At 37.4% G+C, this 12643-nt stretch overlaps 1 protein-coding gene across 1 annotated transcript in view; it reads left to right on the forward strand.

Annotated features, from left to right (window-relative positions):
* The window catches only part of FREM2 (FRAS1 related extracellular matrix 2), a 130652-nt gene that overhangs the window by 74800 nt on the left and 43209 nt on the right, over positions 1-12643 (forward strand). Inside the window, exons 5-6 of the mRNA XM_051608317.1 lie at positions 58-183; positions 1076-1327. Coding sequence (XP_051464277.1) covers positions 58-183; positions 1076-1327 — 378 coding nt within the window. The remainder of the gene's footprint in view (positions 1-57; positions 184-1075; positions 1328-12643) is intronic.

A 12643-nucleotide genomic window follows, 5' to 3' on the forward strand; every position in this document is an offset into this window, starting at 1 on the left:
CAGGTGACTGTATCAGGCCATAAATCTACATAAACAAATATGTCTGGTTTTTTGCAGAGTCAACTGTCTTTATTCCTCAGTCCACCTATACTATTGAAGAAGATGTTGGTGAACTATTTATTCCAGTCAGAAGAAGTGGAGATGTGAGCCAGGAACTGATGGTTATCTGCTACACACAGCAAGGTAACAGAATCTACTGTAGAAAAAAAAGGGGAAAATGGAAAAGAGACAGAAAAGCAAAGACAATTGTTCTGTCTACTGTGTAATAAAATTGTTTGTAACTCTGTTAGTTACTGTTCATCTAAATATCTTCAATATCAACTGGAAATGTATTCATCTTTGCAATCTGTCTTAGATCATTATTGAAAACTGTACAAAAATTATAATGTTCCAAATTTCTTCTCCTTGTTAGGAGTTGAAGACGATCTATGTTCTTTATGCAAGATTTTTATATGCAGCCCAACATATTTGAAAATTATGAGAACTGAAAGCACTGCAGTGATTGCCCAGGATGTCCTTTAATTGTTGTACCTTGAGAAAAATGGTGTAATATAGTATTGCTTATTTGTTATCCGACTCCTTCCTCCATCTGTCAGTCTCTAACTGATCATATCCACAAAGAGCATGGGGTCTCCACCCCTGTGGTTTAATTGTTATTTTTCATCTGAAGACATGAAGCAATATTTTTGTTGAGATCATCTGGAATAAAAATATTTTCTTTTCATCAAATTCTATGTGTTTATAGTTAATTTGTTGTAATTTTTCTTGTAAAATATACTAAAGGTGTTAATTTGCTGTCCTCACTGGGTCTCCTTTGTCAATCTGTGTCTCTTGTGATAGACTACATTATTCCTTCTGACTGAAATCTGAAAATGAATTTGAGGAGCCATGTGCTTCCATTGCCTCAAATAGCAGAAGTAGTTTGTCCAGGGACCTCAGAAATGTAGCCTGGTCTGAGGTTTCAGCCCATCTTATCACCTAGAAATTAAAATACAATGAGAACAAGATTCGGTGTCTGTGAGGATACCATTCTAACCAGGGTATGTGTGGTGACTGTTTTCCTTTTATGCCACAGGAACAGCATCTGGCACTGCCCCAACCTCTGTGCTTTCTTACTCTGACTACATCTCCAGGCCTGAGGATCACAACAGCATTCTACGTTTTGACAAAGACGAAAGAGAAAAAATGTGTCGGATTGTCATCATAGATGATTCCTTATATGAAGAGGCTGAGACCTTTGATGTTGTGCTGAGCATGCCGATGGGTGGGAGAATTGGTGCAGAATTCCCAAGCACTCAAATTACCATTGTACCTGACAAGGATGATGGTAAGACAACATGTAATAAAGTGATATTCCCAGTCCAGGACAAAAACCACAGCATCATGCTGAAATCAGCATATAGAAGTTGGATTTTTGCACTTCACCCTAATGCTTAAAACACATGCTGCTTCCATCTTGAGATGTGAAAATACTATTCGAAAGCTATGTGGGGTTTTTTTGAAGAGTTTAGTATTCATATCTTATGGTTTGAGAAAATCACATGAGGGGTTTAGGAGTGAGGGGATGCACCTTTCCAGTCTCTCACAATTACAGGTGTGATCCAATGTGTTGCCCTGCACGGACACCCTTATATGTGTGATTTTGAGGTTGTGTGCACAAAGCCCTCAGACCCATTATGCATTATGCTCCAGAAGGCCATATCGGAGGAGGCTCTGGTGGACCAGAAGCCATCTAGCAACTGCGAGGTAACTGGATTCCTTCTGATTTGATGCTGAATTTAAATTTCTGCCTAGAGGTGTCCACATACACTTCCCATGTCTTTTTCATAAAGCAAAGAACTGAAAGACAGTAATGTTGCTTTAGAAATCCCTTTTGTAAGGAAGTACTAACAGAATAATGTCCTTTGTTCAAGTGGTCAATGGCTTTGATATATTTTATTGAAAGGGACGTTTCTGGTGGTAATTAGAGAGAGGCGTGTTCCTAAGGAAGAGTAGAATGAGCACACTGTATTAGCAAGTGCTTTGGAAAATACATGGAAGTATAATTACAACCTCAAGCTTTTCTTTCAGTGTCTATAGCATTGATGTGGCAATGCGTTTTCTGGGAGTGGTAGCAAAAAGTTTTCCTGGTACAATTGTCCTCATTTACTCATGGAGTTTGGAGGCTGACACCTCAACTGTAAATTCTGTGAAAGGAATACTGATAAGCTGTTTTAGTCCTCTCTATGAGGCCATAAACCATCTATTGTGACACTGTGATATTTCCTAAAGACTAATGTGAGGTATGATATAGTACAGTACTCTTTAAAAATCTGATGCCAAGATAAACTGTTATTATCAGCACAGCAATTTCTCCCTATTTAAGGATATAAAAGGCAGCTCTTAAAAGCAGGAAGTTGACAGCCATCTAATTGCATTGTAAATACTCAGTCTGCCTGAAATTTCTCAGTTATAATCCTTTGACAGATGTGACTTTGTTTTCACGGTGAAGCATTTGAGTAATCATGTAACATCAATGAATATAGCAGTTGTGAAATAACACTTCTTGTAAAGTAAGAGATCATATATGGAATGCAAGCTGAAATATGTTTATCTGGGTTTGCTGTGATAGCAAATACAGGCTAATGCCTGTAGGTTTTTTAAGACAGTTTGATTTTTTAAATTATTTTAATGAATTCATAACTTTTGTTTATAGCAGAGCACAGAACATTAGGAGAGTAGTTATAAAATATCTATATACCCATGAATAAGCTGGAGATGCTCTGACTGCTTAAAATGTATACTGAAATTTTAAGGACTAAGGAGAATGTTTCTGCAGGAGATTATGAAAAATAGAGATGAGCGGATATTAGGGAATCTCAACTTCAGTGGGAACCTCAGTGCCTGGGAGGGAACACTATTACTTACTTCTTGTAGCGTTTAAAGTAAGATATTGTCATTCATAGGCTTATACAGTCATTTTAACAGTAACCTAGACTGACTTTAAATAAGAAATTATGGAAGTTAATAAATGCCTGTTCTATACTAAGCAGAGTACAACCCATAGAATAGGTAAATTATATATGTATGTATTCACACAATCACATATGTGTATGTGTGTGCTTATTTCAGATTGTGTGTATGCACACAAATGTATGTAATGTGTGAGCAATTAAACATCCTGCCAGTCACAGCTGAAATTCAGCATATATAAGCAGGGCATTTTAAGCAGTGTTGGTTATTTGTTATTGTTTGCAGTGTACAAAAAAAAAAATAAATCAGTAAAACAGTATCCTATGCTAAATGAAAAGGCGTTTTCTTTAGCTCTTAACAATAGTTTAGAAATGCCTGTTGTAGCACATATATAATAGTGTATGAGCTACAGTAATGTCATCATACTAAATTCTTTAGTCCAGTTCAGTCTTTTCACTTCACATCTACTGATACAATTTGATCATTGTTTGTTTAAATTCATCTTCTACTTAACAAAGTTTCTTTGGACAAATGTCACAGTTGTGATTTCTCCAAGTACTGTGACTGGATTAACATTATGCATTGAATTCTTCAGGTCAAAAGATACAAGCAGCAAAGGTCAGAGTTTAATAATACTACATGAGATCTTTCCTAGGGAAGTCAGGTCAGTACTAGCAACATTACCTTATCTCCTCTGGCATGCAATGCAAGTTAATAAGGAAACATTCACCATCAGTACCTATCATCAAAGTCTTTTCTTCCTCTTTTATTTCTAGAGAAGGCCCCTAGGGTCTAACTAAAATAGCTCAGTTGCTATACAATCATGACAATAAACAAAAAGTAAAAGAGGTGTGGTCAAATTTCTAGTAAACCCGAGTATATTAAGAAATTCCTGGCAACTGAATACTTTAATTGAGAATTATACATTTGTGCAGTGCTGTTAAAGCATAATCTGAAAAAAATCATGGTATGTAGAACATGCACAGGTATGTATATGTTGAGAACTGTGATTTTAAAACTGGTGCTTTAGCTGGGACATTTCTTACTTTGGAAAAGACTTTTCCTGATAGGTCCTGAAGTTGGAGAAAAGACAAAAAAAATTAAGTAAATGGAACACACAACAACATTGTGCATGGTAATCTTGAATTCAAAGTTAGAGGTGCTGCTACAATTTAAGCACAAAAAAATAAAAACATGGATCTATGTGAGTGAGAGGTAATAGTTACTAACCATGAACCACTGGAAGACAAACATGCAAAGGAAATACTTGTGCAAATCAACCCCTTTGGGAGTGGCAGTAATCTCACTCAATATACATTTAGACATGTCATTCATGCAGGTTATGCCAGGATCCTTCTATAGCTAATGAAAAGAGAGATATTCTCCCAGGATCCATCCTATCCTAGAAGTCTCTGAACTGTTGAGATCAATCACCATATGTACGTTGTGCATCTGAATGCCTTGATTTCCAACAGTACATACATAAATTCTACCCTTAGAAATTTAATTTGCTGTCCAGCCCAAAGTCATAAGCACTACTAGGCATGAAGGAAGGAATTCTTTATCATTTTGTGTTAAAGCAGCTCCTACTATGAAGTGCCATTAAACACCAGAGATAGGTGGCTATTCCTGCTTCATGAAATAATTATGGTTTCTAAAGAAGAATCTAGCTGAAATCTAAAAAAAAATTAATGCTGAAGAGTATTTCAATAGGTATTTAGAAATGCAAGACAAAATAGAAACAAAACAGAACAAAACCAAACAAATATTTGACTGTTTTCCATATAAATGTGAATTTTTGTTACCAAATCTAGTCAGAATTGATGCCCTGAATACTTTTCTTCAAGTCTCTCAAGGATCAGAAAAAGAACAGAAATCTCTGAAGAATTTGAGGTCAGTTGATTGTCTCAGGACATACCTATTCTGCATGGAGAGCAGAGTTCAGCATAAAGCTCAGTTGGAGGATGCAATTTGCATAATCAATCAATATTTTGCATCTAGGAAGAGGGACTTAAGGTTGTTGTGCACTTTTCATTCCCTTTGGAGACAGGAATCCTGGAGTTGAGTCTCAGACCCTGAAAACACCCAGACCCCAGTCTTCCAGGGAAATGCCTTAGTCCCCATGCACTTAGCAACTATTTAAGTGCTGTTTTTCCAGTTGAAGCTGTGACTCTGAAATAATTTCACATATATAGAGAAAATATTGGATCAGACTGTTTTGTCAGTGCGTACTTGGAAATGAGGAGCTTGTAATTTGATTCCTAAACTAACAGCATTGCTGTGTAGTTAGCAAGAAGTTTAATACAAAATGCTTTAGACCTTGCAACAAGGCTTGCAGTCAGAGTTCTGCTCCCCGTGTTCAAATGTTTTGATTGCCAGGCTGCTGATTTTGAGTCTTTATTGCTTACTCTGTTTTGTATTGCGAGCAAATTTTAAACTCTCAGTTTGTAATCACATCTGGAAACCAGAAGGGAAGAGATGTGATGAATGCAGAGCTGGAAGTTTGCAGCTAAGAGGAGAAGGCTTACAATTATTTTGTTTGCTTCAAGTTTTATGCCAGTGCTGTCTTCTGTAGTGATTTTAATTTAATTCCATGCTACTGTATTTAGTGTTGCCATGAGAGCACACAGCCTTACAGCCAGTCTGACAAAACAGTCATCTTGCCTTAGTGGAATTGTTGAAGCCTCATGCTGTTCACAGCAGGAAGTACATTAAATACATTTGTTCCACTTCATTCACCTTAGATGGGCAAGCAGCCATTCAGATTTCTTCTTGACATTTCTACAGCAAGGCTGGAAAAGCAAAAGACTCAGATTTATGGTGGAGGTTTGCTAATAATTTTCTTTATACCTACTCAACAGAATCAATCAGTCACATGATAGAAGGTAGCACTAGCTGGGAATATTTTGCAGCTGAGTAAACTGGATCATACAGTTATGGTATGATAATGCAGAAAGCCAATGGTAGAGGTCAAACAGAACAAATTAGTTCTTTCGTCTTCTGGAGATTTCTGTAAAACACTTGCTGCCACTTCCCCTTCAGTTACTCAAACTTTGGAAATCCTTAGACTGTGTTCTGGAAATCAGTAGCCATGAGCACTTTTCCAACTTGCTTGGAGTAGTAAACTCCGTGTTGGTACTTACTATCGATAGCCTGGAAAGACGCATAAAGTCAGCCCTGCAATGCTACACTGTAAATACTTGCTTTGCATTAAGTCTCCCAGTAGGCCTATACTATCCTAACTTTCAGAGTGTGTACTGAGCTGAATGTCCAGCTGATGAGGATTAATATTCTATTAGTGGCACAGTTTTTTGGAGGGACGTCTTTATCTCACAAGACTATCTGGAATCTTCTTATTTCCACTGGCCTCTGCAACAGGCAATCCAGTATGTCTTTCTCACAGCATCACAGTATGGCATAACCCTAAACTGAATGAGTGGTTGGTTGGTTGATCTTGGTAGTTAGTATTGAGCCAATTTTGGTTACAAATAGAACAGTGTAGGCAGAGCATGCCCAGTTTTACATTGTGTATTGGAGTCATGATTTGGCCAAGTATCCTTCACCATTCCCTGGGAATAACAAATAGTTTTTCTTTATTCCTCTGTACAACCATCTTTCACTACTTTCTTACTTTTCTGTTTTTATACTGCCTGTTGGTCTGATGCCTCCAGCACTTTTGTGCCGCTTTTTACTTCTTTTCTCCTCTCATTAGGTAAAATCTATGTGACCCCTCCCCTTTCCTTGATCTATGGCAGGTGGCCAGTTTGGCAAGTAATCAAGGGAAAAAGTGGAACACAGACAATTTATGACACGTTATACTCTCAGTTTTCTTGTAGTTTCTCATTATCTCCAGTTCAAAAGAGTGAAAAATGTTCAATTTATGATGATAGCCTTAAACACTTTGGAAAGTCCCTGTTTACTGTCTATCACAGAAATAAATTAATGTCATATCTTACAGTAGGACATTCTCTAAAGACAACAATGTGCATTTATGATTTGCTTTTCTAGCATTATCTTTCACTGACAGTTTATTATATATGTGTATATACAGGTGCACAATCACACATTATAAATATATATATATATATATATATGAACTACAGATGTTGGATTAATCTCATTTTTGCATAGCTACTTAATAGCTAGGCATATAGTATTACCTTGTTATCTAGGCTCCTTTAATAGGTAAGGAGGTCTGACCATGACTTCCAGACAGTACTTAGTCACATCTGTTTCAGATGGCTCCTTTGCAGTAGAGGACTCAGCTGGTGGAGCAGCATATCTCTAAACTTTCACTACTGCAGGTTCTTAAATGTTTCAACTTATAAATGCATTATTCCAGTTCTATGTGAATTATAGTAGTATTTCTAGGATGGTGTTGAAAACCAGAAAACAACTTTTGAATTTTTTACTCAAAGAACATAAAATAGCTGATAAGCAGAAGGTAGAAAATTAAGTGAACTTTAAGAAATTGATACTTTCTAAATCTACAATGAGTTAAATAAGATTGTTTTTTTACATGTTCACTCAAGAGTACATTGAAAATCTTTCTCTCATGTTCCTGTAGCATGTTATATTTTTTATGACTTTGGTCTTTGCACTACAGATCTTATATTTATTATAATCTGTTTGAAAATGCAGTTAATGCCTAGTAAACCATTCTAAAGTAATCATTTGTTCTTCATTGCTTGCAATTGTAGGGAGTAAGTTTAGTATCCTAGAGAGTGCTCTGTGTGCTTGAGATTCGGATCATCAAGTTGTGTAGAACATCTTGGTGCATTCATTTTTCCTAAGATTTCTTCAGAGCATCTTGCTTCCTTTGAAGCTCCTTATACTGAGACTGCCATTTTGCTCATGAGTCTTTGAAGACCCAGAGGATACTGAACAACAGAGTAACTAGTGTCCACCATTGGGCTTTAACGACATTGTTTCTCATTTTGAACGTGTAAATCATCATCAGGCAACTCTCTTCCCTCCCACATGAATGGAGCCAGAAATCCAAAAGAGATGATTCAAGAAGTTTTAACACACAGCAGAGCATGTTTTCTGTCATTAGAGCTCTGCTTTTGTGGTCAGAAAAACTGGCTTTTGTACTATGTTTACTTCTTTCTTCTCTGCTGAGTCCCATCCTCAACATTAGCTCCTGTAAAGGTAGCATGGAAGACCTCTTGCATATTTTTCTTATCAGATATTAGAGGGCTAAATGTATTCTCATTGTATACAGGCAGAAAAGCCTGTAAAAAAAAAATTCTGCCAGTTAAGCCAACTCACAGACTCAATAGAACTGGCATGGTGACTGAATAGTAAAAGTGCAAAAATCTTAAGTCAGAACTGAGGCAGTGTCTTTCTTAGCCTCTCTTGTGATATGGTCAAGATGTCTCCAATGCAGAAGAGTCTGTGTATACATATAGGCAGAAAAACAAATTTAATAACTATCCACAACAATGGATAGGGTCATAATTTTCTTCTTAAAATCTGTACAAAGTGTGCCAGAAATTATATTCAAACACCAACAGCCACCAGGAAAACAATGTCTTTGACAGTTTTTGGTTATACTATTCCTCTTCTATGCACCATTTGTAGTAATGATAGTTATAATAATAGTGCCTCCCTTCATCATTTATTCTTTAATTAAAGCAAACACATTTGCTCCTTTGATAAGATTCAGATTTGTAATTAATTTGATTAAAATTAATTTAACAGCCTCACTTCTGTGCCTGATAAGATCATGGAATAGATCCTTCTGGAAGATATGTAGAAACATGCAGAAGACAGGGAAGTTATTAGGGACAGCCAACATGGCTTCACCCAGAGCAAATCCGGCCTCACTAATCTAGTGGCTTTCTGTGATGGATTGACTTTATCAGTGGACAAGGGAAGTGCTACAGATGTCTACCTAGACTTCTTCAAGGTCTTTTGCACAGTCTTTCCCCCTTTCTCCCAACATTCTTACCTCTAAATTGGGGAGATATGGGTTTGATGGATGAACCATTAGATGGAGAAGAAATTAGTTGGGTGGCCTCATCCAAATGGTTACACTCTATGTTTCAATGTCCAAACAGAAGCCACTAATGAATAATGTTCTTCAAGGGTCCATACTGGAACCAATACTATTTAATATCTTCACCAATTACATAGGCAGTGGGATTTAGTGCATCCACAGGATGTTTGCAGTTGACACCAAGCTGGGTAGTGCAGTTGATAGGCTTGAGGGAAGGGATGCCATCCAGAGGGACCTTGTCAGACTTGAGAAGTGGGCCCATGCAAACATTATGAATTGAAACAAGGCCAAGTGCAAGGTCTGTCACACAGGTCTAGGCAATCCTCAATATCAGTGCAGGCTGGGGGAGGAACAGTATCCTCCCCTGCACAGAAAGACTTGGGGATATTGGTAGATGAAAAATTGGACATGAGCCAGCTATGTGCACTTTGCAGCCCAGAAAGCCAGCCGTATCCTGAACTGCATCAGAAGTGTGTCTAGCAGGTGAAGAGAGGTGATTGTCCCCCTATTCTCTATTCTTGAGGGCCCTCACCTGGCATACTGCATCCAGCTCTGGCATCCTCAGCACAAGAAAGACATGGATCTGTTTGAGTGGGTCCAGAGGAGAGCCATGAAAGTGATCAGAGGGGTGGGGCAACTCTCCTATGGGGAAAGGCTAAGAGAGTTGGGGTTGTTCAGCCCAGGGAAGAGAAGGCTCCAGGGAGACCTTATTGCAACCTTTTGATATATAAAGGAAGCTTTTAAGAAAGACAGAGAGAGACTTTTTACCAGGGCTTGTATTTTTAAACTGAAAGAGGGTAGATTTAGATTCGGCATAAGTAAGATTTTTTTTTTTATTATTATTATGAGAGTGGTGAGACAATTGCCCAGAGAAGTTGTGGTTTCCCCGTCATTGGAAGTGTCCAAGGTCAGGTTGGATGTGGCTTTGTGTAACCTGATCTAGTGAAAGATGTCCCTGTCCATTGATAGGGGTTTGGAGTAGATGATCTTTAAAGGTCCCTTCTGACTCAAACCATTCTGTGATTCTGTGGAAAATTACTCTGAGAAAGTGCACAATTTAGATTTATTTTGATCTTTGTTATGTCCTTTTTCTCAAAGTCTAATTGCTTTCACTGCATTAGGAGCTCATCCATTTTCAGCATGTATATACTTTTGTGAAGGTCCAGAAATTATTTGTTTTTGAGTCTCCAGAATTTCCCCACCATTTTCCTATCAGCTCTCATTATCAAACAACAAAATGCTTGTTTATAATTGAGAAGTCCTACCTAGTGCTACTTGCCAACCAGTGGAAATCTCAGCAGAGAACATAATTGTCATCACTATGACTTCAGGCTTCAAAATCCTGGAGATCAGGGTATATTTAAGTGGATGATGTTACGAAGTATTATAAAGAAAACATTCATAGAAGGACCTATTGCTATTTTGTGGTTATGTTTTTTGATATGAGTGATGTAAGTAGCACGGCTTGGAAGAGAAAAATTGAAAATATTCTTCTGAGAAAACCTCTATTTTTGCAAATGCACTTATTGCACACAGACACTTTCTACAGATTGCTTTTTCTGCAAGACCTGGTAGTAAACTAATTACTTAACTAAAATGTGAAAAACATATTTAGAAATTACTGCATACTATATCTTTATGTAGCCTGATTTCTAAAATGCTGCTCAGCTTCTCCTACCATTTGTGTTTGTAGGAGTCCTCACTTCGTATCTCACCTATGAATCACTGACTTGTGAGCTCCCTCATGCTTGGTCTCCTTGTGAGGTACCTTGTGTGTGGTATATTTAGATACTGCTGCCAAGCCTTCCCATTTATCTGCCTGCCTCAGTTGTTACTGATGCTTTATCCTGGGCCTCTTACAGAAAAATAATTTCATTCCTTTTAAAAATAGTACATGTAGAAGATTCTGAGTTGGTTTCATGCTCTGTGGGAGGTCTAGCCAGTAGGAAAAAATTTGGGAAAGTCAGATGGTTTCTGCAGGCAATACCATCACATTTGGCTGTGTCTCCAAATTCTAAAGTGATTGTTTCTTCAGCTGTTAGTCTTAATATTTTTATTTACATTGGTAAATGAGGCAGTTGTCTGCATTGTGGAAGAGTTTGAGCAAGTGATTGGAGCTTGATATACTTGTAGCAGGAAAAGCCTTTTGGTCCTGTTCTCTGAATCTGAACGTAGGAAGGGTCCTCTAAGACCTGTGGTAGTTCCAGTGATATCAAGGACTGTAGGTTATATCCTGGAGTGTGTGCAATTATCATAACAATCTACTTCAACTAATAAATATTTTAACGTGTATGTTATTTCACATATATGTGAATTCAGTATTTTGCAAAAGTAACAATTATTCTCACCAAATCAAAAAGTGTAAATCAATTGCTTCCAAGATAATGTGGTTTAGGATAGTCAGTTCACTCATTAGCCTTTCTCCTGAAATGCCAGTTGTAGCTGGGAGACAGTTTAAGACTCTTCATTACCATTTCGTACATAATAATTATTAACTAATTGTTGAAAAATTCATCTCAGTTTAAAGCCCCATGTCTTGAACAAGTTGCATGCAGCATGGCTTCATGCACTCAGGTGTCTTCACTCTCTGTGATTCAGACATACTCTGTAGTTCATCTAGCTATTGCTGAACCATTACAAATTGCAACCTGACATTAATCAAAATCAGAATTAGCTCAGTTCTTCAGACTGTGAAGTAAGCTGCAGGCTGTCCTTGTAGCAGGGATGGGACTGACAAAAAAAGAAGGAAAGAGTAGGTGACTAGAAGCACTACGGTATCACTGTAGGCATCTTCCTGCCACCCTCAGTCTTGCAGCTGGGGCTGTACTTCGCTACTTCCTTTGCTGTGCTACTTTGCCCACATTTCATTTTTCCTTATTCATATAGCAGAGAGGTTAGATGTGCATTCCAGGCTTGCTAGGCAGGTGCTGCTTGTGATGGTACTGTCTGTAGAGAAACTGAAGTATGGATGCACTTTAACATAAAGGGTGAGTTAAAATGTAAAAGGTCTATACTGAATTGGTATGTATCATTAATTAAATGTGAATCATATATAATGTTGTCCATAGCAGTTATTGATCTCCAGTCACAGTATGTTACTCTACAAAAATTACTGGGTTAAGTTGTCTAAAATGAGAGTAATTCAGTGATGAACCATTCCAGTCCATGTATGGAATTTCCTTTGTAAATTAAAAAAAAAAAAAAATGAAAAAAAAAAAAGTATTTTTCTCACAAAATAGAACTAGGTTTGGTAAAGGTTGCATAGTTTGAAATCTGTCCTTTTACCTGTTGTATTTGCAGTATCCTTTAAAAAATCATCAAAAGTTGCTAGACAGAAATAGGTATTGAAACAAATGGAAATGCAGACATTATTTGTGTGAGATCATGTGTGGCAATTTGTCTGTAACTAGTTATTTTGATTCTGAGGTGACTTTACTTTTTGATTGCAGAAGTTAGGACAACAGTGCTAAGAAGATGAAAGCTGTTAAGATTACAACATATGAATTTGAAAAGTAATCTGTTTTGACCACATCAAATAAAAAGCTATTGGCATTTGCACAATAGGTACCTGCTCCAGAACTGAGCTCTGACTGTAGTCCTGACCCCTGTTTCTGCAGCATTCAGCAAAAATAAATGACTTGGCAAATTAAATTGATTATGCTAAATGCAAGCTCAGTTGCTTGCATAGCT

The sequence above is a fragment of the Apus apus genome, chromosome 1, assembly GCF_020740795.1.
Source record: "Apus apus isolate bApuApu2 chromosome 1, bApuApu2.pri.cur, whole genome shotgun sequence".
Taxonomy (NCBI): domain Eukaryota; kingdom Metazoa; phylum Chordata; class Aves; order Apodiformes; family Apodidae; genus Apus; species Apus apus.